This window comes from Sphaerodactylus townsendi, linkage group LG15 (assembly GCF_021028975.2).
Source record: "Sphaerodactylus townsendi isolate TG3544 linkage group LG15, MPM_Stown_v2.3, whole genome shotgun sequence".
Lineage (NCBI taxonomy): Eukaryota > Metazoa > Chordata > Lepidosauria > Squamata > Sphaerodactylidae > Sphaerodactylus > Sphaerodactylus townsendi.
In genome coordinates this window covers 13,223,003-13,245,260 of record NC_059439.1, presented here as the reverse complement: position 1 = coordinate 13,245,260, position 22,258 = coordinate 13,223,003, and the positions used below count along the sequence as shown (strand labels likewise).

Below are 22,258 nucleotides of genomic sequence, written 5' to 3'. Positions count from 1 at the left end.
AGAGCTCAACCCCCCGCAGGACCCACTGGGGGAAATGGGTGGGGAAGGCAGAAGCGTGCTGTGCACTTTGAGCTGCTCGATTACAGCCCTTGCAGCATTTCAGCTGAGTCAGGCTGGTGACTAAGCAGTTCTCCAGCACAGGGGAGTCAATCAGTGGAAGCAAATGTACTTACAGCTCATTCAAAACCAGTCCATCCTCTTTCTCCCACCGTGCCTCCATGCCGAGGTGTTCCAAGATGAATGGCCCAGAGGCCTCTTTTCGCACTCAGCACAAAGAAATAGCCGAGGCAACCAGGCGTCACATCAACTCCCTTTGACACATTTTAAATTCACACTTCACACCCTCCTTCTGTGCTCCCTCTTACCCCTCCCTGCCCAAACCCTTGATTAATTAAAAAGAAAACAGGCAAAGCGAGGTGCCAGATTTTTTAAAATAAGCACAAGCCCAAAGCTTCACCTCTTTTGAAACCTCCTCCTTCAGAACTTAGCAGACACACTGCTGGAATTAACCGGTTTGTTAAAGCCCCAAATAAAGGGCCTGGGAGATGTTATGGCGTCCGTGGGTTCAGTCGCTGGACACTGATACCATTTCAGAGAAGAATTTGACTATTCAAAGAACCCAGAAAGGGCCTGCATTTTGGCAGAACCAAGCAATCCTGTTTTCCCCTTGTGCTTTTTCAAGCGTCGAAACAGCCTGTTTTGACATTTGAAAAGAAGAAGAAGAGTTTGGATTTATATCCCCGCTTTCTCTCCTGCAGGAGACTCAAAGGGGCTTACAATCTCCTTGCCCTTCCCCCACTCACAACAAACACCCTGTGAGGTAGGTGGGGCTGAGAGAGCTCCGAAAAACTGTGACTAGCCCAAGGTCACTCAGCTGGCGTGTGTGGGAGTGCACAGGCTAATCTGAATTCCCCAGATAAGCCTCCACAGCTCAGGCGGCAGAGCTGGGAATCAAACCTGGTTCCTCCAGATTAGATACACGAGCTCTTAACCTCCTATGCCACTGCTGCTTGGGTGGGGGGGTGGGGGCAGTGTATAAATTGCACAAACCATCAATCAACCAATGTGCTTCTGCAGGGAACATGGGGGCATCCCCAAGAAAAATATAAAGTGCGGATCAGACAGCCCCCTGCCAAAAATGTGGATCAATGCTCTGAAAGAAGTTTTTTCTCAGGCAAGATGGGTCCTTTTTATATTTTATCATTAAATCTCAGATGTTGTGCTTTTGCGGCACTACAGAAATCATTTGCCTCCTGGTCAACCGAGGAAAATCCAGTTGCTCATGACTGCTCTTGAGCAACGACAGCACAATAACCAATTATGTGCTGATCTTAGTCCGCCTTTCCTTGTGAAACTGGACACAGGCTCCAGGTAGTCTACAAGAAAACATTATTCACGAAACAGTGTCTAGTGTTTTAAGAAGCAGGGCCATCAACCATCCTTAACCAAAGGATGATTCTCCTTCCAGAGGGCAAATCAGACCAAAAGTGCAAAGATGCTAGCTGAAGGCTATTTTTAAGAAAATCAGGCTTACACGACTTGTAGAAGACAAGGAAAGGGGAAACATTGAGGCTTTCCCCACTACAGAAGGGACCTAAGGTCAACTCGGTTCACTCCAGTGGAGGGTGATTCCAGGCTGTCCCCACAGCAACTGAGCTGGTCCCCTGGAACCGAGCTAAGTGGGTGGGATTATCTTGGTGTCTGTTTCGCTCCTCGTTCGTGACTGGCGCTTGTGTTACGGTGGGAAACAGGAACGTTCTTTTTTTTTCAGTTTTTACAGTTTATAGTTTACAGTTCTGCACATGCCACTCTCCCGTTCTGCACATGCCACAAAAGCGGCTCGTGATTAGTTGAACAGATGAGGTGTCGTTTCAATGCTTCCCCACTTCGAAGCGGTATCGACCTTGTTCTGGCAAAAAAGTGTAGTTCATACTGCGACAAGGATGTCACAGTTCGGGGGGGGGGGGGGGGGGAGACAAAACAATGTTGAGCTCAGTGGCAGTGGGGATTCACTGAGGCGAACCTAGGTAGAAACCAGTTCAACTCTGTCAGTGGGGAAAGCCCCATTATGTACCTTGACCAGAGCCCATTCCAGAAAACTGGCACCATGATTAAAAAGTCCTGGAATGGGCTCCCAGCTACATGACCCTCCTCAATGTGAGAGGACTTCTAGGAGAAAGTGGCCAATTGACAGGTAAGTGACATCCCTGACTTCCTTCTGTGAGGTAAATTCAGGATTCCCTTCATGTCTCCCATAAAGGTACTAACCAGACCCTCAAACCAGCTCCAGAAAAGTTGCACAATCCTGTGCCCCAACCACCCATTCCACATCAGAACTCTATCCTTACTCTGTCACATCTGACAGACTGTCACATCTGAACACACCATAAAGGCCTAAACCTACCACAGGTCACTCCCATTCCGCAATTTATCTGGTGCGCACCCTTTTTTCTTTCAAAATATCCTTACGTTATGCAAAAGTTACATGATGCTCCATGATTGGACTACCTACCCTTCCAAGGTATCATTACACACAAATGCTCCACTCAAAGAGATGTCTTCTTGCCTTGCCCCACTCTTCCCAGATACTCCTAAACAAGAAGTTGCACGACCCCTCATGCGTAAACTTTCTGGCTAACGCTACTTCTTCCACTTTATGGTACCCTCCCCAGTAATTCTTACACCCTAATATACACAACTCAGTTTGTTCAGGTACCCTTCCACCACATACTCATGACCAATAATCATCACTCTTGACACACAAGTCACAGCCACAAGGTCTCCCCATCACACATCCCAAAAACTCAAGAGTTGTGTGAGCACCTGTTTGCACATTCACACACAAGAGGAATTCACCCCCAAACTTTGACATAAAAAGCACTTACTGGTCATCTCCGACTTTCTTTACCCATGCCATGTCTCTCTCCGACTGACTCGTTGCAAGATCCTATGATACATTAAGATAAACCTGGTTAGATTGGCTGGAAAGTGTACAGAAAAGAGTGAACACGATCCCCTCGGATCTACAGGCGGGGGACCCCAAGTCCTGTGAAAAGGAGGACAAGTTCTAAAACGGGGATGTCTGATGCAAACTGGGGTGGTATGCAAATTTAAATGGCTTTTGAGGACACATCATTAGTGAGCTGGGGTGTAGTGGTTAAGAGAAGGTGGATTTTAATCTGGAGAACCAGGTTTGATTCCCCACTCCTCCATCAGAGTGGCAGAGGCTTATCTGGTGACCCAGATGAGTTTCTGCACTACTACATTCCTGCTGGGTGACCTTGGGCTAGTCACAGTTCTTTGGAACTCTCTCAGCCCCACCTACCTCACAAGGTGCCTGTTGTGGGGAGAGGAAGGGAAAGGAGCTTGTAAGCCACCTTGTGTCTCCTTATAGGAGAGAAAGGTGGGATATAAACTCTTCTTCTTCTCTCCTAAATGCTCGTTGTCCTACTATGAACTCAGATGTGGACTTCTTTTCTTGATGATCACCAGGAAACAAAGGTATCCAGTACAAACTCAGGAACCTCAGGAATCCACCACCAGCCCTTTATTGATCAAGCTGCGCAGCACAGATTATAAGGACCCATAAACTGAGAGGTGACGCATTGTAGAAATAATGCTGGCAGAACAAATGGCTGCGCATCAATGAAGGTATTAATGTGTTTATTAGAATATGTATATCCTGCTATCCTTGTGGCTCAAGGTAGCTGAGAAATCATAATAAAAAGTATCACAGTTTAAAGCCAATGATATAAAACTGGAATATGCCTGGAGCTTGTACCTTATTGAAAGTCCTGCCAAATAAGACAGGTTCATAGCACCTCCGGAAAGTTTTTTAAAGGCACAGCCCGAATCACCATTTCAGCTGAAAAAGCACAGATGATGACTGATCCCAGGCAGGCTACCTTCAGTGGCAGAGAAGCCAATAAATAGCAGCCCAAGGACCAGAGATGGCACACAGGGAATCTGAACCCACAGAGTGTCGAAGAAGAAGAAGGAGAACAAGAAGGAGAATGAGGAGAATGAGGAGGAGGAGGAGGAGGAGGAGGAGGAGGAGGAGACTCAAGGTGGCTTACAAGCTCCTTTCCCTTCCTCTCCCCACAACAGACACCTTATGAGGTAGGTGGGGCTGAGAGAGTCCTGAGGGAACTGTGATGAGTCCAAGGTCAGCTAGCAGGAACGTAGGAGTGGGGAAACACATCTGGTTCACCAGATAAGCCTCTGTCACTCAAGTGGAGGAGTGGGGAATCAAACCTGGATTAGAATCCACCTTCTCTTAACCACTACACCACACTGGCTCTCAGGCAAACACATCCAGGTCCTTGCTTCAAATCCAGAGCTCAGTCAACCGCCAGATTGGCACACATCTGTCAAATCTGATCATGGACATTTTATCAGGGCTTAAGTCAATACCAGCCAATATCCCATTAAATGATGTAACTGGACTGAACGCTTTGCATGAGGCAAACAAAAAATGTTCTTTTGTCCCAGTACCGACTCTGGTTAAACAGAGTTTTGCAGGATTTGGAAAAAAAAGAAGAGTATATCAATCCAGTTTACCAGAGGAGAGAGCGGGGTAAGTGAACTTGGGTCTCCCAGACGATGCGATCATAACGCCCCTCAGCCACACAAGCGCCTGTGATCCTGTGACAGACGCAAGAGGTCACCTGGCTCTTCTGTGGTTATCGACTCAGGGATCTGACAGCTTGTTCCTTTATTACTGTAGCCTATTTTTAGCAGTGGTGTGAACTAAAATCACTGCTGGGTTGCTTCAGCCATGTATTCAGGGACAGGGCAGGTCAAACATAATATTCGTCATGCAGATAGGTGAAGTTCTTCATCTGCTAACATCAAAACACATTCCATAATGGCAATTTCAACTACGTGAACCTGATTTGAAATACATGAATTTTTAAAAACGATTTTTTAAATCGACTGCTCAAAACATTCTCAATGCCAGTCAGTTCTGTTGCTCCCAGGAAATCATTACAATCTTTCGTGCCTTTACATTAATTTGCTGAAGAAGAAGAAGAGGAAGAAGAGGAAGAAGAAGAAGAAGAAGAAGAAGAAGAAGAAGAAGAAGAAGAAGAAGAAGAAGAAGAAGAAGAAGAAGAAGAAGAAGAAGAAGAAGAGGAAGGAGGAGAAGAAGGAGGAGAAGTAGAAGGAGATGGAGGAGGAGAAGTAGAAGAAGAAGAAGAAGAAGAAGAAGAAGAAGAAGAAGAAGAAGAAGAAGAAGAAGAAGAAGAAGAAGAAGAAGAAGAAGAAGAAGAAGAGTTGGATTTATATCCCCCCTTTCTCTCCTGTAAAGAGACTCAAAGGGGCTTACAGTCTAATCTGAATTCCCCATATAAGCCTCCACAGCTCAGGTGGCAGAGCGGGGGATCAAACCTGGTTCCTCCAGATTAGAGTACACCTGCTCTTAACCACTATGCCACTGCTGTTCCTGAAGATGTTGGGAGGGGGGAGGGGGGGCAGTTAGTCTTCCTCACAAAGAGCCTCATGGAAATCAGAAACCTGGGGCGAGATTGCTCCATAACCTAACACTTTTAAGTGTCAGCTAAAAATCATTCTAATTTCCAAGCTAATTTTGTCCATGGTGAACAGGTAGTTGAAGGCTCCTGTATATATATTCCTCAGAACAATGCCGTGTGTGTTTTAAAGTGTTGTAGTGGTTAAGAGAAGCAGACTCTAATCTGGAGAACCAGGTATTGTTCCTCCCTCCACCACATGAAGCCTGCTGGGTAGCCTTGTGCCAGTCACAGTTCTCTCAGAACTCTCTCTGCCCCACCTACCTCACAAGGTGTCTGTTGTGGGAAGTGAAGGTGATTGTAAGCCGCTGTGAGACTCCTTAGAAGTTGATAAAAGTGATGTATAAAAACCAACTCCTACTTCTCCTGTTCTATTTATCTTTCAGCCACACTCCCTTCCCTCTACTGTAATTAGAGTTTCAGCCTAGGACCGTGGTGGCGAACCTTTGGCACTCCAGATGTTATGGACTACAATTCCCATCAGCCCCTGCCAGCATGGTCAATTGGCCATGCTGGCAGGGGCTGATGGGAGTATTGTCCATCTGGAGTAAAGATTCACCACCACTAACCTAAAATTGGAACTACAAGTCTGAATCCTTTGCCGTAAAAGCTTTCTGGGTAACCTTGGGCAGTGGCGAAGTGGTTAAGAGCAGGTGCACTCTAATCTGGAGAACTGGGTTTGATTCCCCGCTCTGCCACTTGAGCTGTGGAGGCTTATCTGGGGAACTAGATTAGCCTGTGCACTCCAACACACGCCAGCTGTGTGACCTTGGGCTAGTCACAGCTCTTTGGAGTTCTCTCAGCCCCACCCACCTCATAGGGTATTTGTTGTGGGGGGGGGAGGGAAAGGAGATTGTAAACCCTCTTGAGTCTCCTTACAGGAGAGGGGCGGGGTATAAATCCAAACTCTTCTTCTTCTTCTAATTTAGCCTAGCCTACCTCCCAGGGTTACTGTTGTGAGAATAAAAATGGAGGATCAGAGAATGATGCTTTCAGATGCTTGGAGTCCCCATTGGAGGAGAATAACTGTATAAATATCTAAAGCAAGCAAATATTACAGAACTGATTTTCTATACTTTTTTCAACAGCATGCCTTTTATACGATCCCTTGTACATCATTTTTACTTCCTGAAATCACAATGTAATATGAGGCAAAATGACACAGAGGAAAATGAAGAAAGTGAATCCCAAGCGTTCAGCTGAGGCCTATGGTCTAGCCTTGCTGCCTGTGGAATCTCGCATCTGCCAAAGGGTGTGGTAACATTGTTTTAAATAAATAAATAACCAATAATTTTACAGCTCAGCCATTCTTAAAAAGCACTGAGCAACTCAGATACTCAGGAGAACGAGACTAAAAAAATACACCCTCAAAAACAGCATTCATCTTATTCAAATTAACTGTAGCAACTTTTGGTTCAGCACTCGTACTTCCTTGTTAATGCTCACATCTGTATTTCCAGTATCTGGGAAAGTGTGTGTGATATAGGCTCATTCCGCACATGCAGAATAATGCACTTTCAAACTGCTTTCAGTGCTCTTTGAAGCTGTGCGGAATGGCAAAATCCACTTGCAAACAGTTGTGAAAGTGGTTTGAAAATGCATTATTTTGCGTGTGCGGAAGGGGCCATAGTCAGACGGTTGGCCCCATCCAAAGGAAGGGACAAATCTGTTTGTGGGAGTGGCGCACAGCCGTGCTCGTGGATTTGCGGTGGCATGCAGTCACCCCAGCCCTCCCCAGCATGAGATGCCACGCCTTTGTCCCAGGGTGCTACTTCTGGTATAGCAGAGGTGGGTATGGGGCGTGGCCAGCGGAAGAGTCAGTCAGTCAATTCCCTCACAGCCTTTACTGGTGTTACACAATAAGGCCTAACCTACCTCACAGGGTTGTTGTAAGGGTAAACAAGGGGAGAGAAGGCCATGTAAAATGAGGACAGGAAAGCCTGACCTCTTTGGAGGAAGTGTGGAATGAAAATGTGACAGGTAGATATGTTAAATGTCAACTTTTCATTTTCTCTTAACAAAAGCCCCATTCTCTTGTTAAAATCTAATCAGGTGGGTTTTTCCCCCTCTACATTTGCTCTTCCACACCATATCTCTAATATTACATACCAATAATATATATAAAACACTAAGCTATGCGTGACAGAAGGACTAACAAGCCGATCTTTATTACAAGTCAGCTCCAAACACAACTGAGACACATGAAGGTAATATTCCCACACAAGCAACCTCACAGTGTAATCCACAATCATGTCTGCATTACAATACACAATCAACTCTATGTGTCATGATGATCCCAAATGCCTCCTGGAATCTGTGGTTCTATCAGAGTGCCTGTGCCACCATTTCTAACAGAGAAGTAACGACATCTCCCAAAACTCCAATTCCCAAGTTTCTCTGAGGTATCCAAAATGCCCCACTCCATGCAAACCAACTTAGTTTATAAGTGCTTGAAGACTCTACACTTCTTGCAGCTTTGGGCATGACTAGCATTGCCTCCTGAGGAAAACCCAGATCCAAAATTATCTTATTTATAAAAAAAAAAAAACTTTCTATGCTGCTTTTCCTCAGTGAGCATCAAACATTAACACATTTCAGCATTAAAAACGTTTACAATAAAAAATGCAACAAGTCAACAAATGTGTGTAAACGCATTAAAAACCAAAAACCAACGATGAAGCAAAAAACAGGCCTTGAGGATGTCCTCCTCTTAATAACGTGTCCCTCTCTTAATAGCTTGACCTTAATAGTTTGAACTTTTATTATGTATTCCTTGCTGTTGACTGTTTTTGGCGTGGCTTCATATACAAACTACATTCCATTTGTGTAAATCTCCCCCATCCCAAGTTCTTTACAAAGAAATGGTTTTTCTCAGAGCAAAGCACTTGCAGAAAACACAAGGAAGCGAAGGCAGGAGATAAGTGATCAAGGGAGCCAGCGTAGTACAGTGGTTAAGAGCAGGTGGATTCTAATCTGGAGAAGCGGGTTTGATTCCCCACTCCACCTGAGTGACAGAGGCTTATATGGTTCAAAATACAAAAAGTTCACAATACTAGAACCAGGGGGCATCCATTGAAAATGCTGGGGGGAAGAATTAGAACTAATAAAAGGAAACACTTCTTCACACAACGTGTGATTGGTGTTTGGAATATGCTGCCACTGGAGGTGGTGATGGCTACTAACCTGGATAGCTTTAAAAGGGGCTTGGACAGATTTATGGAGGAGAAGTCGATTTATGGCTACCAATCTTGATCCTCCTTGATCTGAGATTGCAAATGCCTTAACAGACCAGGTGATCGGGAGCAACAGCCGCAGAAGTCCATTGCTTTCACATCCTACATGTGAGCTCCCAAAGGCACCTGGTGGGCCACTGCGAGTAGCAGAGAGCTGGACTAGATGGACTTTGGTCTGATCCAGCTGGCTTGTTCTTATGTTCTTATGGTGAGCCAGATGTGTTTCCACACTCCTACATTCCTGCTGGGTGACCTTGGGCCAGTCACAGTTCTCTCTGAACTCTCTCAGCCCCACCTACCTTACAAGGTGTCTGTTGTGAGGAGAGGAAGGGAAAGGAGCTTGTAAGCCACCTTACAGGAGAGGAAGGTAGGGGTATAAATCCAAAACTCTCTTCTCTTTTCTAAATAAATTTCCCCATAGCCCCTAACTTCATGGTGGTGAACCTTTGGCACTCCAGATGTTATGGACTACAATTCCCATCAGCCCCTGCCAGCATGGCCAATTGGCCATGCTGGCAGGGGCTGATGGGAATTGTAGTCCATAACATCTGGAGTGCCAAAGGTTCGCCACCACAGATTTTATTTATTTTATTTTATTACATTTATACCCTGACCAATTACCAACCAAAGTGGTTTACAAGTATTGACACACAAGTATTGACCCACCACACCAAGAGCCAGCTTCAGAACATACCTGAGCCCGTGTCTCATGCAGCTGGTTGACTTCCGCCTGCAGCCTCTCACATTCTGCCTTCAGCTGCTCTTCTCGGTGCTGCGAATTCTGCACTTCCTGCCGTGTATCCTCCAGTTCCGCTTCCAACCTGTGCCTTTCCAAGCCCTCTGCCTGGTCTAGGCCTCTGGAATTCTGCCAGTTCACGGAGCGATCCAAGACTAGACGAGGACAGAGGGAGGATGTAAGACAACATGGAAAATTAAGTGGCTGTTCCGGAAGCCACTCAGCAGCCATGCTGTTGCCCCCCACAATTCCTGCAATCATGACGTAGTTTAGCTGTACGGCTGCCAACCTCCAGGTGAGTCTGTAGCCCTCCCAGGATTGTCGTTGATCTCAAGAGATCAATCACCCGGAAGACAGGGCTGCTCTGGAGAGAGAGACCCATGGCATTGGACCCTTCTGAGGTCCCTCCCCTCCCCAAACCCCACCCTCTCCTTCCCCCAAATCTCCAGGCATTTCCTAAGCCAGAGCTGGTAACCTAATCTGGCTCCCAAAATCATCTGTGTCCTGTGGTAAAATGCTTCCTAGTACTACGTTCTGGACACATATTGCATGAAAATGGCAGCAAATGGCAAAGTACTATTGATAATAGTAACTTAGTCAGAGATACAAAAAGAGTTACCCCATTAAGGTTGTCAAGAGGCCTAGAGAAAAGAGTTCAGTTTCTCTAATAGATGCTGTTTATCAGATGTTTGCCATGAAAAGCTACCACCATCTATTTCAACACATTTCTACACAGGGAATTTTTGTTCAGGCCTGTTGGCAACCCAATTACCACCTGGTTAGAATGCTAGAGGCCCAACTTCATTTTAACCCTCTAGGCTACTGCTAGAATTAAGGGATACATAACTAAGGGGAATGTGACACAGCCATTTTTAGCTGTAAGCATGGACACCGACTGTGACAGAACATAAAGGTGCGCTAAGGAATAATATGAGAATACTATGGTTAAGGTGACCAGATTGTCACCTTTGTAAAGCGAAAGCCGGGCAGGCAGCCGCATGCGTGCACGCAGTCGCATGCGCGCACTGCCTTTTGGGGCGCTCCCTGGTTTCTCGCCCTGTGACAGGGTGGGAAACGGGAGCGCCCCAGAAGGCAGTGTGCTCTTGCGGCCATGTGTCCAGGAGGCTGCCGCACTGCCTTCTGGGGTGCTCCCCTGTTTCCTGCCCTGTGACAGGGCAGGAAAAGGGGAGCCCCCCCAGAAGGCAGTGCGGCAGCCTTCCAAAAATCGGAACGGTTCAAAAAACGCATGGGATGCGGGACAAATTGGTTTAAGGCGGGACTGTCCCGCCAAAAGAGGGACATCAGGTCACCTTAACTATAGTGTACAGGTGTGTATCATGAATGCATATACAGAGAGTGGCATGCAGATGTAACTGGTAGTATGTCTCAGGGTGGGTTTAGCAATGCTGCCTCCATGGTCCTTATGAGAGATAGTGGGGGCGTACCACCCAGAGGGACGTAGAGGGTCAAATGTCCCTGAGCTGCGGCCATTTAGTCATGGTCCCCCCCACTCTTCCTCCTTCCCCCCAGTTCCATACAATGACTTCAAGACCTGGTGCAAAAAAATGTTGTTTGGTCATGGTGCGGGAGGGCGGCCGCCCACAGCGGCGGGGGTGGAAAACTCAGCTTTTGCACCAGGCTACATTTTCCCTAGATATGCCTCTGGGGAATAGAGTTACTAAGCAAGCTCACAGATGTGGAATCAGAGGGCAGGGCGTTCAGAGTATGCCCCAGAGTATGCTACCATAGGGCTCTGGCCCCTGTCCTCTGACAAACTGCACAGCGCTCCTGACATCTGAGATTCTGGTGCACTTCAAATGTCCCACAAAATGGTAGCCTGCCGGCATGGCACATTAGGGAGTCTGCCGGCGTAAGTCTCTGCACAGTCAGAAAAATAGTTTTGCCAGGATAAGAATCTAGAGAACAGAACCTTAATAATTTGCCTGCAAAGCAAGCTCCTTTTTAATTTTTTAAGGGTAGAAATCTCTCCTGGGGATTCTGGGTCATTGAAGAGGACCACAAGGCGCCACATTGCCATCTACTGGCCGAAAAAAGCAGCGCCTCAAATAAAATTTGCCGTTTTTCACACACAGCAGTTGACAAAGCAGCTTCTTGCCTTTGAGCGCATCTGCTCACACGCTTGTTTTCCCAACACAGCTACTGATGTAGTCTACCCCTCATCCAGCCAGGGTTATTCGCATTGCAAGCCTCCCCATGCCACCAGGAAGCCTCTTGGCTCATACTGGTGAGGTGAGTGGCAGAAGACTGCCTCTTGGATGGGGCTGCCCGTAACCTTGGGCTAGTTACTACCTCACTCTTGGCCTAACCTACCTCACAGGGTTCTTGATATAAGGATAAAATGAAGGAGAACATTGGAAGCTGATTTGGGTCCCTGGTGGGGGGAAAGGAGGGGTGTAAATAGATTTTTTAAAATATCACGGCTAACTGAATTGGGATGTGTGATTTGTTTCAGTGAAACAAAATGACAGGCTTCTGGGTTATTGCTAACAACAATGCTTAGCATTTCCAAAGCACACATCAAGCATTCAAAGGATCATCTCAGAAATCTTTTCAACATGACTGTAAGACAAGGCAGAATTATAATTAATTATTATCCATTTTGCCACTGAGCGCTAGCCTAAAACCTTCTAGTAAAGTCATTCTTACTTGTAGTTAGTTAGTTAGTTAGTTAGTTAGTTAGTTAGTTAGTTAGTTAGTTAGTTAGTTAGTTAGTAATATGCTGCTCCAGAGATCAGCTCGAGATAGTTACCAAGTAGAAACATTTACCAAAACAGCATAAAAATATTTTAAAAGATTATACTTAATCTATTACAATTAAATTAATTATTACCCATTGCACCTTTAGAGCTAGCCTAAAGCCTTCTAGAAAATTCATATGAACTATATTTAGGTAGTCAGTTAGTTTGGGGAAATTATAGGTTGCCTCCAGAGATCTGCACAAGGTGGTTCCCAAGTACAAACATTACCAAAACAGCATAAAAACAACATAAACGATCAATACTCAAAATAAATCTAGGGTATGAAAATGGCATAAAATAGCTGCTGATAAGCCTAAAAACGTCGGTACAACAGTTCTCAGGGTAAAATAAGATCACAAGACAATGAAACAGATTTTAAAAAATAAAAAAAACCTTAGTCAAAGCTAGGTAAAAAGAAACTGTTTTGGCCCCTGAAAGAGTTAGGTAAGCAACAAATGAGACTCAAGAAGGAGGGGGCATCTCAAGAGAAGGTGCCACCACTGAAAATGCTCCGTTTTTACTTGCAAAGCACTTAATTGTCACAGGTGGAGGCACCAAGAGCAGGACTTGAGAAGAGGATCTTAACTGGAGGGCTGGACAGTACGAGACTGGCAGTTCGGGATACTGAGATTTCCCACCTAATCCTTTTCCGCTCCTCCTTTGTTCCAGACCTTTGCCCTTCGAAGCCCACATCCAACTGCAAAACATGCAGAATACCCGCACGCATGCATCTGACAATCTCGCGTGACGCAAATATCCTGCATAATCCTGGATAAACTGATCAACTGGATAATTAATCTAGTCGTGAGTCTGTAAAACCTGTCCTCCTCTGTCCTATTTTATAGATCATGGTCTGACAAGGTTGTCTGTGTCATGTTTTCAGTGACTGCCTTTTATTTTATTGAATCTGTCCGAGTAATATTGTGCAGTGGTTTTTAGGCATGGGTGTTATGATTTATTGTACGAATGCTTTCTAAACGTCTCCGTATGCGAAGTGCAAGCCGTCTGATCAATAAGTAAATAATCCTGGGACAATCAGGGCTCAGGACAGCCTGGAGGAAGACTGACCCCCCGCCCCCCCGTCCCCCCCTTCTCCAGACCGGAAAGCAAGAGAATCACCGTGGCCCCCATGGAGTGAGAGATACTGCACGTCCTGGGTCTGCAGTGGAGAGCTCATGCTCTGGAACGTGTTGCTGTCTCTCTGCCTCAGCTGCTGTTCCAGGCTATGGATCCGATTCAAATGTGTCTCGACCAGCGCTCTCTTCAGGCGATACAACAGGAATGAATGGAAAGAGAGGGAGAGAGAGAAATAGCACTCACATGAAGGGTTGCTGAGAGGTTCCCCACACACACCCCAGGCAAAGATCCCCTTGGATTCCTCCCCTCCCCACACATAATCATCATACCATCATTTGCTCTTATAGCATGAACAAATTAAAAGCTGTTTGTTTCCTTGTGACACCTGCATTCCCCCCCCCATTTCATTCTTGAAATTCTTGAAACAAGGTTACTAGCTTCTCCCTCTTTGAAAACTTTTTATTTCAACTTAAAATAAATTACAAAAGTAACTATATTATAATATCTACCTTATTATTACAACAATTCTAGGCAACTATCTATCTTTACTTAACACAATGCATTTTTTTGAAAAATTTTATTAAATTTTAAAACCTTTTACAATTAATAATAACTCGTTACAATACTTGTATATCCAACATATTCAGTTTTGTCTGCATAACATAACATTCACCAATCTATATTGGTCAAATAATGACCTATGTAAAAAGAACAAAACAACCGTCAACTACTCTATTTCACTGTTTCCTTTCCAGGAGACTAATTTAAGTCTCTTTTTAAGTATTATTTATTGATTTTTCTAAAGTATACACTTCTTCCCCCTTAATTGACTCCATCTGAAATTTCTGACCTTCCAGGTCTGAATCGGTGGGTTATATCCCAGTTATTTCTCACTCTTTTCTTTCTTTCTTTTTTCTGTCCTTTCACTTTTGTATCTTTATTGCTCTGACTTTTATACTAGTAACACGATGCGTTTTAAAAAGTTATAGAAAATGGTGGACTGTTAGTTCTTGGGACACAAAAAAATCATAAAATGGTTCTCAGCCCTTTAAAAATGTTGACTTCTTTGTTTTTCCCTCTCTTGATCAGATTGTGTCAGTTAGATACTTTTGCTGCTTCCCGTATCTTTTGCACCCAGGACTTTAGCCATAATTATCTAGTCCTCTTCCAACTCTTTGAAACTGGCAATTAAATAGACCACTGGCTTTTCAAGAACTCAACTATTTATCTATTTAGCATATTGCTGTGCTGCCTCTTTGAAGTCCGGCTTGAGGCAGCTGACAATTAAAAACCACAAAGTTAAAATACAAGCCACTGAAACACAAGCTGTTGGACACCAGTAGCAGGCGCCGAAGGGGCCTTAGCAAGAAACTCTTCCAAGTGATTTGCGTCATGAAAGGCTCCTTCCTCCAAAGATAAGCACTTCTGCTAGATCCAATCTATTCTGTTTAACCAGCATTTCTCCCCCTACCCCTAAACCTTATTCTCACTGTTCTCTGTATTTTGCCTTTTTTTCTCTTTGCCTCTTGTGCACTATCAACCTTTTTAAGTACTAATAAAAACTTTAAACGAACACAAAACATTGTTCATATTTTATTCTGTCCTTCCTAAGCATTCTTTCTCTTTTCTTCCACGTTCCCCAACCCTTTCCATTTGTCTTATGCCTAATTAAGTTGTACTTTTTTGCAGGTCAGGCTTGGTTGAGTATTCAATACATTCACAGTTATTAACCGCACTGAGTAAAAATGGAACCTCTTTATTCAGACGCAGTGTACCTGCGATTAACAGTCACCCAGGGACAAACAGGCTAACTCCATCATGTCTTGCTCAAAGTAGTACAGCTGACCAAGCCAATTAGATTCTTTACCAGGCTCCTTGCCTATAAATTAAGTCTTTCTATACTAAATGGATCTCTTCACAGTGACCATCCTGGGGAATATACATATATGACTGGGACTAAGGCAAATACTATTAATTATATGCTGGTTGATGGACCTTTGCTAGCCCAGATTAATAATTTTAGGTACTCCCATATTTGGAAGGGGACTATTTCCCCCTTCTTCTGCAAATATCTACAGGAGTAAAATTAAAATAAGATAACCATATTTACTCAGAAGAACTGAGTGCCATAGCACAACCCGGTATCAGGGCTAAATGGTCAGACAGACTAGATGCAAAGGTAAAGGGGATTTTGACCCAAGAAACACTGAATACCCTACAAAGAGCTATGTAGATCCACAAAATGATCCTATAAATATGTGTGAAAGCCTGATCCAAGATCTGAAATCCCGCATCTTCGTCAAGAATACTGAAGGACCCCTGAAAAGCAACGCTCTCTCCAAGCCTTGGTTCGACCAAGCTTGCAAATCTGCAAAAAATACCCTAAATGGTGCCTTTAGAAAAGCCCCAAAGGCTGATGAGAACACCAAAGAAGCAGCATATTCCATCTTGCTAGCTACCAAAAAGGATTATAAGGCGCAAATTACATTCAGCAAGAAAAAATATACAAAAACCCTCTGGAAAACGTTAATAGGGGCCGCTAAAAATAAGAACCAATCTTTATTCTGGAATATAATTATAGGCAAAGAAAAAATCATATAACAGCCCTCTCCACAGGAATCCCGGCAAACAGCTGGGGCTCCTTTTTCCAGTCCTCATATGACTGGCCAGATCACACACAACCTTCTCCTGATACCAGAAACTTGCCAAAATGGCCTCCCGTTTCCCCAGGAGAAGTGAAGTCATACGTAAAACAGCTAAAAAGTGGGAAAGCACCGGGATTTGATGGCACCTCTCTGGAACTCCTGAAAGCAAACATTGACTGGTGGGCTCCCTTTCTCGCATCTTTCGTTACCCATCTAAACGAATCCTGCCAGCTACCAAAAGATTGGGGAATGGCCATTATTGTCCCCTTTTACAAAAGGGAAACAAGATAGATCCTTCAAACTATAGACCCATAAGCTTACTCAACATTATCAGCAAGCTATATGCCAAATACTTACTAGGAAAACTATCTGAATGGTTGGATAAAGAAACAATTCTAGTCTCGGAGCAGGTGGGTTTCCGAGAAGGGCGATCCACGCTAGACCATTGTCTAATTCATTGTCTAGTAATTCAACATCTTATAGAGAAATACGCATCCAGCAAAGTAACTTCACTATATGCTGCTTTTATAGACGTGAAAGCGGCTTTCAATTCTGTTTGTAGAGTAAGACTTTGGTGCAAACTGAAGGCCACTACTATAGACAGGAGATTGTTAGCCCTTATTCAACTTATGCATAACAACACTAATTTAAGAGTTAGATATAACCAGAATGGCCTCCTAACCGACCCTATAAAAACATACAAGGGTGTAAGACAGGGTTTTTAGAAAGTCCTCATAGGCACTTTTAGTAAGACTGCATAGGTATTTTAAAAGTCTGTAAATTTTAAATCCTTAATTCCTGTTCCAATCAATGTATCTTATCTACTGTTTCGCTATTAAGGTGAGATGGGATTTTAAGTACTAGTCATTGACTGTAATCAAATAATAACAATAATATTCAGTTCATACGAATATCCCCTTTGTATATACTTTAGATTACATATTATCCTTGATCTGTGCTTTTAGTGTATTTTTTGTACACATATAGTTTATGCTAATGGCACTGTGAAATTGATGCATATTTGTTTTGTTGTACTGGTCGTTGACTATAAATAAATGATTGATTGATTGATTCTTTACTAAAGTGCTTTTTCAAATAAATACAACATTGCAATGCAAAAAGGGTTAGTTCTTTTGATGGTCACTAGACACAACAGCCAAAAGTGCAAGATTTACATACACATAACTGGGTCACCTTAGCTCATCACTCATTCTCAGTTTCACCTGCTTTGCAGCATGGTTGTTGTAAGGATATAATGGAAGAAGGGAGAACAGTGTTGTACACTGCTTTAGAGAGAAAAGTGGGGTATAAATATTTAATCAAAGAAAACAGACATGTGGTCTATAAGCAGATGTTTTGAACTGCTAAGAGATCACTGGAGAACTCCCTCAAAGTACGTTGCTGGCCATCAACAGAAAAACAAGAGGCTGAGCACAATGGCTCTTTACATATATATTCGTGTATAAGTTGACTTTTTCAGCACATTTTTAATGCTGAAAAAGCCCCCCTCGGCTTATATTCAGGTCTTATACTCAAGTATATACAGTATTTATATACAACTGTATGTGCTATAGCTGAAGCTCTGTTTGTGTAACACAGGGTCCATTAGGGGGAGCTAAAGAGCTCAGGTTTTCCATATAAGGAAGAAAAGGCTCCATTTCCTCAGAATTGTTAAGAGGAGTTCAGTTGTTATGAACTGTATTTGTATATTTCAGGTATGAGAATGTTTGTATTAATTGTTGAGAAAGGGATATTGTGTTTATATTGACTGACTATTACCATATATACTCGTGTATAAGTCGACCTTTTTGGCACATTTTTTATGCTGAAAAAGCCTCCCTTGACTTATATTCAGGTCTTATACTCAAATACATATGGTATTTGCTGTATATCATTAGGGGGAGCTAAAGAGCTCAGATTTTCCACATAAGGAAGAAAAGGCTCTATTTTCTCAGAACTGTTAAGAGGCCTGTATTTCAAGTATTAGAATGTTTGTATTAATTGTTGAGAAGGGGATATTGTGTTTATATTGATTTACTATTAGTTTGTATTATAAAATGCTATAATGGGTGCTGCCTGTAGCTGGAGCCAGTCAACTTCACAGAGTTCAGTTAAGAGGCCTGGAGTCTGTATACAAATATAGAGCACTGTAAAGGACTGAGACCCTGATGGTCTGTTTTGCATTGCGGGCCAGAACTATTATATGTTGATTATTGTTTCTGTATTGGTTTGCCATATTTCATTGTTATACTGCACACTATTGTTTATGAAACAGAAAACAGATTTAAAGTTTCTTTTGTTGTAAGTCTGGTGAATGTTAAGGGTCACAAGGTGGGATCACACAGTCAAAGACTTGAACTCCTTTTCCATTTCTGATAATATCCCTCTTAAAATCTAAATTGGGTTACATTTGGACATACAGATGAGGAGGAGGAATCCAGTTTTGAAGGATTTTAACTCTTGTGTTTTAACTTGGCTGCTGATACCATATTGTTTTTGTTGACCCTCTTTTCCACTTACAGAGCTAGTTTACTGTTTTTCTTTGAAATAAATATTCAAAAACTTTTAACCTACTGATGCCTCAATTAATGTAATTTTATTAGTATCTATTTTTATTTTTGAAATTTACCAGTAGCTGCTGCATTTTCCACCCTTGACTTATACACGAGTCAATAAGTTTTCCCATTTTTCTGTGGTAAAATTAGATGCCTCGCCTTATATTTGGGTCATCTTATACTCGAGTATATACAGTAATCCATACAACAAGGGCATTTTTAAATAATTTATCTTTCTAGCTCCCCATCCCTAGCAGCTGTGCCAGGCTGCATGTCAAAAATGAAAACATGCAGCTCAGACACTGCAACACTCTGGCCCCTTCTGCACATGCAGAATTATGCACTTTCAGTGCACTTTGCAGCTGGATTTTACTGTGCGGAATAGCAAAATCCACTTGCAAACAATTGTGAAAGTGGGTTGAAAGGGCTTTATTCTGCATGTGAGGAGGCGTCTCTGTAAGAGAAACAGAGCTCTGGCACCCAAACCAAGATTAAGCAAGAAAAACATTCCATGTACTTTTGAAAGGACTGAGATTTGTGATGATGCCCCAATTTTTCACCAAAAAAGCAGACCAGTTTCAGCAAAAAAAAAAAAAAACCCCACACCACAGCCATGCCAGGTGCAAACGTGGCTGTCCTCTCTAACATTATGGATTTGTGCACAAAAATACGTGGAAAGGAGGGCACCTTGCGTAAGAAGCCTGGGTGGAACTCACCATCTGTCCCATCTCTGATTCAAGGTCAGTTTTCTCCACACAAAGCTTCTCATAGGCTTGGATCATTTCTGCCAGCTGCTCGTCCCTCTCCTTGCTTTTCTGCAGCTGCAAAGGTGGGAAGGAAAGGAAAATCAGAGTGTGAGAGACCGCCTTTTCTTCTCATCTAAAACACAGTTCTTCGATCTTCTTTTTGCATCTGAGCAAACAGGTTTGGCAGGTTTTGTTCACGCTACAAAAACCTGACAAACCTGTTTAGTCAAAAGTAAAATGATGAGAGTATATGACACATGCCCCCCATGTCCACTATGGGGAAGAAAAAAGTTCTTCTCTATCTCTGGACAAACTTAATGCTCTTCCCAACCTAAAATTCCAAAACAGTTGTGATTTTTTTCAACCTCAAGTTACCAGGTTTCTGGAAATGTACATAATACATAGAGTTGCTATGATCAAGCAAACACATTGTTAGATTTTAAGAAAGTCAGGAATGAAAAAATCATTTTCAAGAAAACTGCTATTATTTTGTAAATTCTTGGAACCAAAAGGTACACATTAAAAAAAATTAAAACCCAGATCTAATACTGTTTTGATACTGTTCCCAGGGTGGGGAGGGGAGTTGATCCATGCTACTATACAATGCTGAAGTTACTGCAATCTAAGCAAATTGAAATCAGTGGGTGTAGACTAGAATGGCTCTATTCAGGACTACGCTGTTAGCCTGATGTAGCAAAAATAGGCTAGTACCTTGTGGCACGTTAACAGCTAGCAGGTTTTCATTCTACGATTTTAGCTAACGCTCACGTAAAAACTTGGTTGTCTCATAAAACGTGCCACAAATCCTTGCTGGATACAGTGCAAAGTCAACTTTTTCTGGTATATAAAGATCTTCACTTTAAAGTTTCATCCCTGTTTCATCCACTGAGCCCCATAGGGATACAGCAGGATATAAAAGAAAGAAAGAAAGAAAGAAAGAAAGAAAGAAAGAAAGAAAGAAAGAAAGAAAGAAAGAAAGAAAGAAAGAAAGAAAGAAAGAAAGAAAGAAAGAAAGAAAGAAAGAAAGAAAAGAAAAGAAAGAAAGAAAAGAAAGAAAGAAAGAAGGAAGTTAAAGGAAGGGAAGGAAGGAGGAAGGGAAGGAAGGAAGGAAGGAAGGAAGAGAAGGAAGGAGGGAGGAAGGGAAGGAAGAGGAAGGAAGGAAGGAAGGAAGGAAGGAAGGAAGGAAGGAAGGAAGGAAGGAAGGAAGGAAGGAAGGAAGGAAGGAAGGAAGGAAGGAAGGAAGGAAGGAAAGAAAGAAAGAAAGAAAGAAAGAAAGAAAGAAAGAAAGAAAGAAAGAAAGAAAGAAAGAAAGAAAGAAAGAAAGAAAGAAAGAAAGAAAGAAAGAAAGAAAGAAAGAAAGAAAGAAAGAAAGAAAGAAAGAAAGAAAGAAAACCAACCTTTGGTAAAAAAAAATTAAGTTAAATTTTTAAGATCTTACTGAAATGTTCCAAATTGTTTGGGAACAGGGAAACAGGGACTTACCTATCAGGAACCTCAGTGTTATAAACAGGAAGTTTTTGAGGTCAGATCCTGGCTAAATATGACAACCAACTGTTTCTATGACATCCCAACTCAGAGTGAGACCATGCTGGGCTCAAAGGACCTGTGATTTATCAGGGTTATTTGTTGCTTTTTGGGTTACCTTAGATGTCTATATTCAGTAAGAAATATCCCATAATTCATTAGAGGAAGTTCTGGGGAGGGCTACTCTACAAGCCACCTGAAGTAAACTGGCTCTGTGCTTCCAAAGATGAAGAAGCAGAGGAGGAAAGTGTTTTAGAATTACCAAATTACTGAGAACTGCAAGAAAATCACACAGCCTGCTAAACACCACTGCAATCTTGAACAGCCAAAGAAGAACTGACAAACAGCAGAATCAAGTCAGAAACTAAAGCTGCAAAAACCAACAGCAGCTGGTAGGAAATACAGTTAAGAGGAAAGAGCAGATAAAAATGAACTACCTAAGCAGGGAGTACCACAGGTTTGGGGCCCCAACAGAAGAGGCCCTGTCTCATTCACTAAATTTCCCATGATGAGCTGCAAGGAAAGTGAGATTCTGAGGAACATTTTAGTTTATAGGTGGGTGGAGATGGATCCAAAAGAGCACTCTGGATTCTGACAATACACCCTACTACAAACAAAATCCCACAAACTAAGATACCAGTTTCAAATCCCCTTCCAGGCACATTGGGAAACCCCACTCACCTCCCGCTGGAATTGATTCAACTGTTGCTGGAGATTGGCTTTCTCACTCTTCAGAAGAGAGGTCTCCTTGGAGTCGTAAACTGAGAAGATGCGCTCATCTCCAAATTCGCTGATCAGGGGGAACTGCAGGGCCGGAACACAAGGAAAACTGAACGCAGGCATAGATTTTGATGAGCCATCAAAAGGCACACTCCACCTTTTGGAAGCACTTGTGCAAAGTAAGGGCCCAACACTGCACCCGTATATGAAAGTAGAACAGTCCAGATCTCAAATACCAGTTCGTCAAAATGCTGATACAGAATATTTTAAAATACAATCACAGAAGTGGATCTGGAACTTCCCCGTAACACCAACAAGCTGGATCCAACTTGGTTTTCCACTAGTGAAAAGGGGCCCACCAAAAAGGCTCTGCTATGGTCCATGTGGAGAGCTAGTGTGGTGTACTGGTTAAGAATGGAGGACTCTAATCTGGAGAACTGGGTTTGTTTCCTCACTCCTCTACATAAAGCCTGCTTGGGCCAGTCACAGTTTTCTCAGCCCACACTGAGGCAGGCAATGGCAAACCTCTGAATGTCACTTGCCTTGAAAAACCAATGAGGTCACTATAAGTCAAGAGCGACTTATGGTGGCACCGTCCACCACCAGCAGGAACCATGGCATCAGCGTGGACACAAACCACATGGGAAGATTCATCAAAATAGTTCCATAACAAGGTTTTCATAGAATTCAAATTGGACCACGTTTATCTCTGCACTGCTGTCTCTGGCCACAAAA

The 22,258-nt window shown here is 43.0% G+C and overlaps 1 protein-coding gene across 2 annotated transcripts in view; it reads right to left on the bottom strand.

Annotated features, from left to right (window-relative positions):
* The window catches only part of TBKBP1 (TBK1 binding protein 1), a 96,798-nt gene that overhangs the window by 52,799 nt on the left and 21,741 nt on the right, over positions 1-22,258 (bottom strand). For both annotated transcript variants that reach the window (XM_048517864.1, XM_048517865.1), the window contains exons 3-7: positions 21,485-21,607; positions 19,250-19,354; positions 13,376-13,517; positions 9,456-9,652; positions 2,886-2,947 (exon numbers count right to left, since the gene is read on the bottom strand). In XM_048517864.1, coding sequence (XP_048373821.1) covers positions 2,886-2,947; positions 9,456-9,652; positions 13,376-13,517; positions 19,250-19,354; positions 21,485-21,607 — 629 coding nt within the window. The remainder of the gene's footprint in view (positions 1-2,885; positions 2,948-9,455; positions 9,653-13,375; positions 13,518-19,249; positions 19,355-21,484; positions 21,608-22,258) is intronic.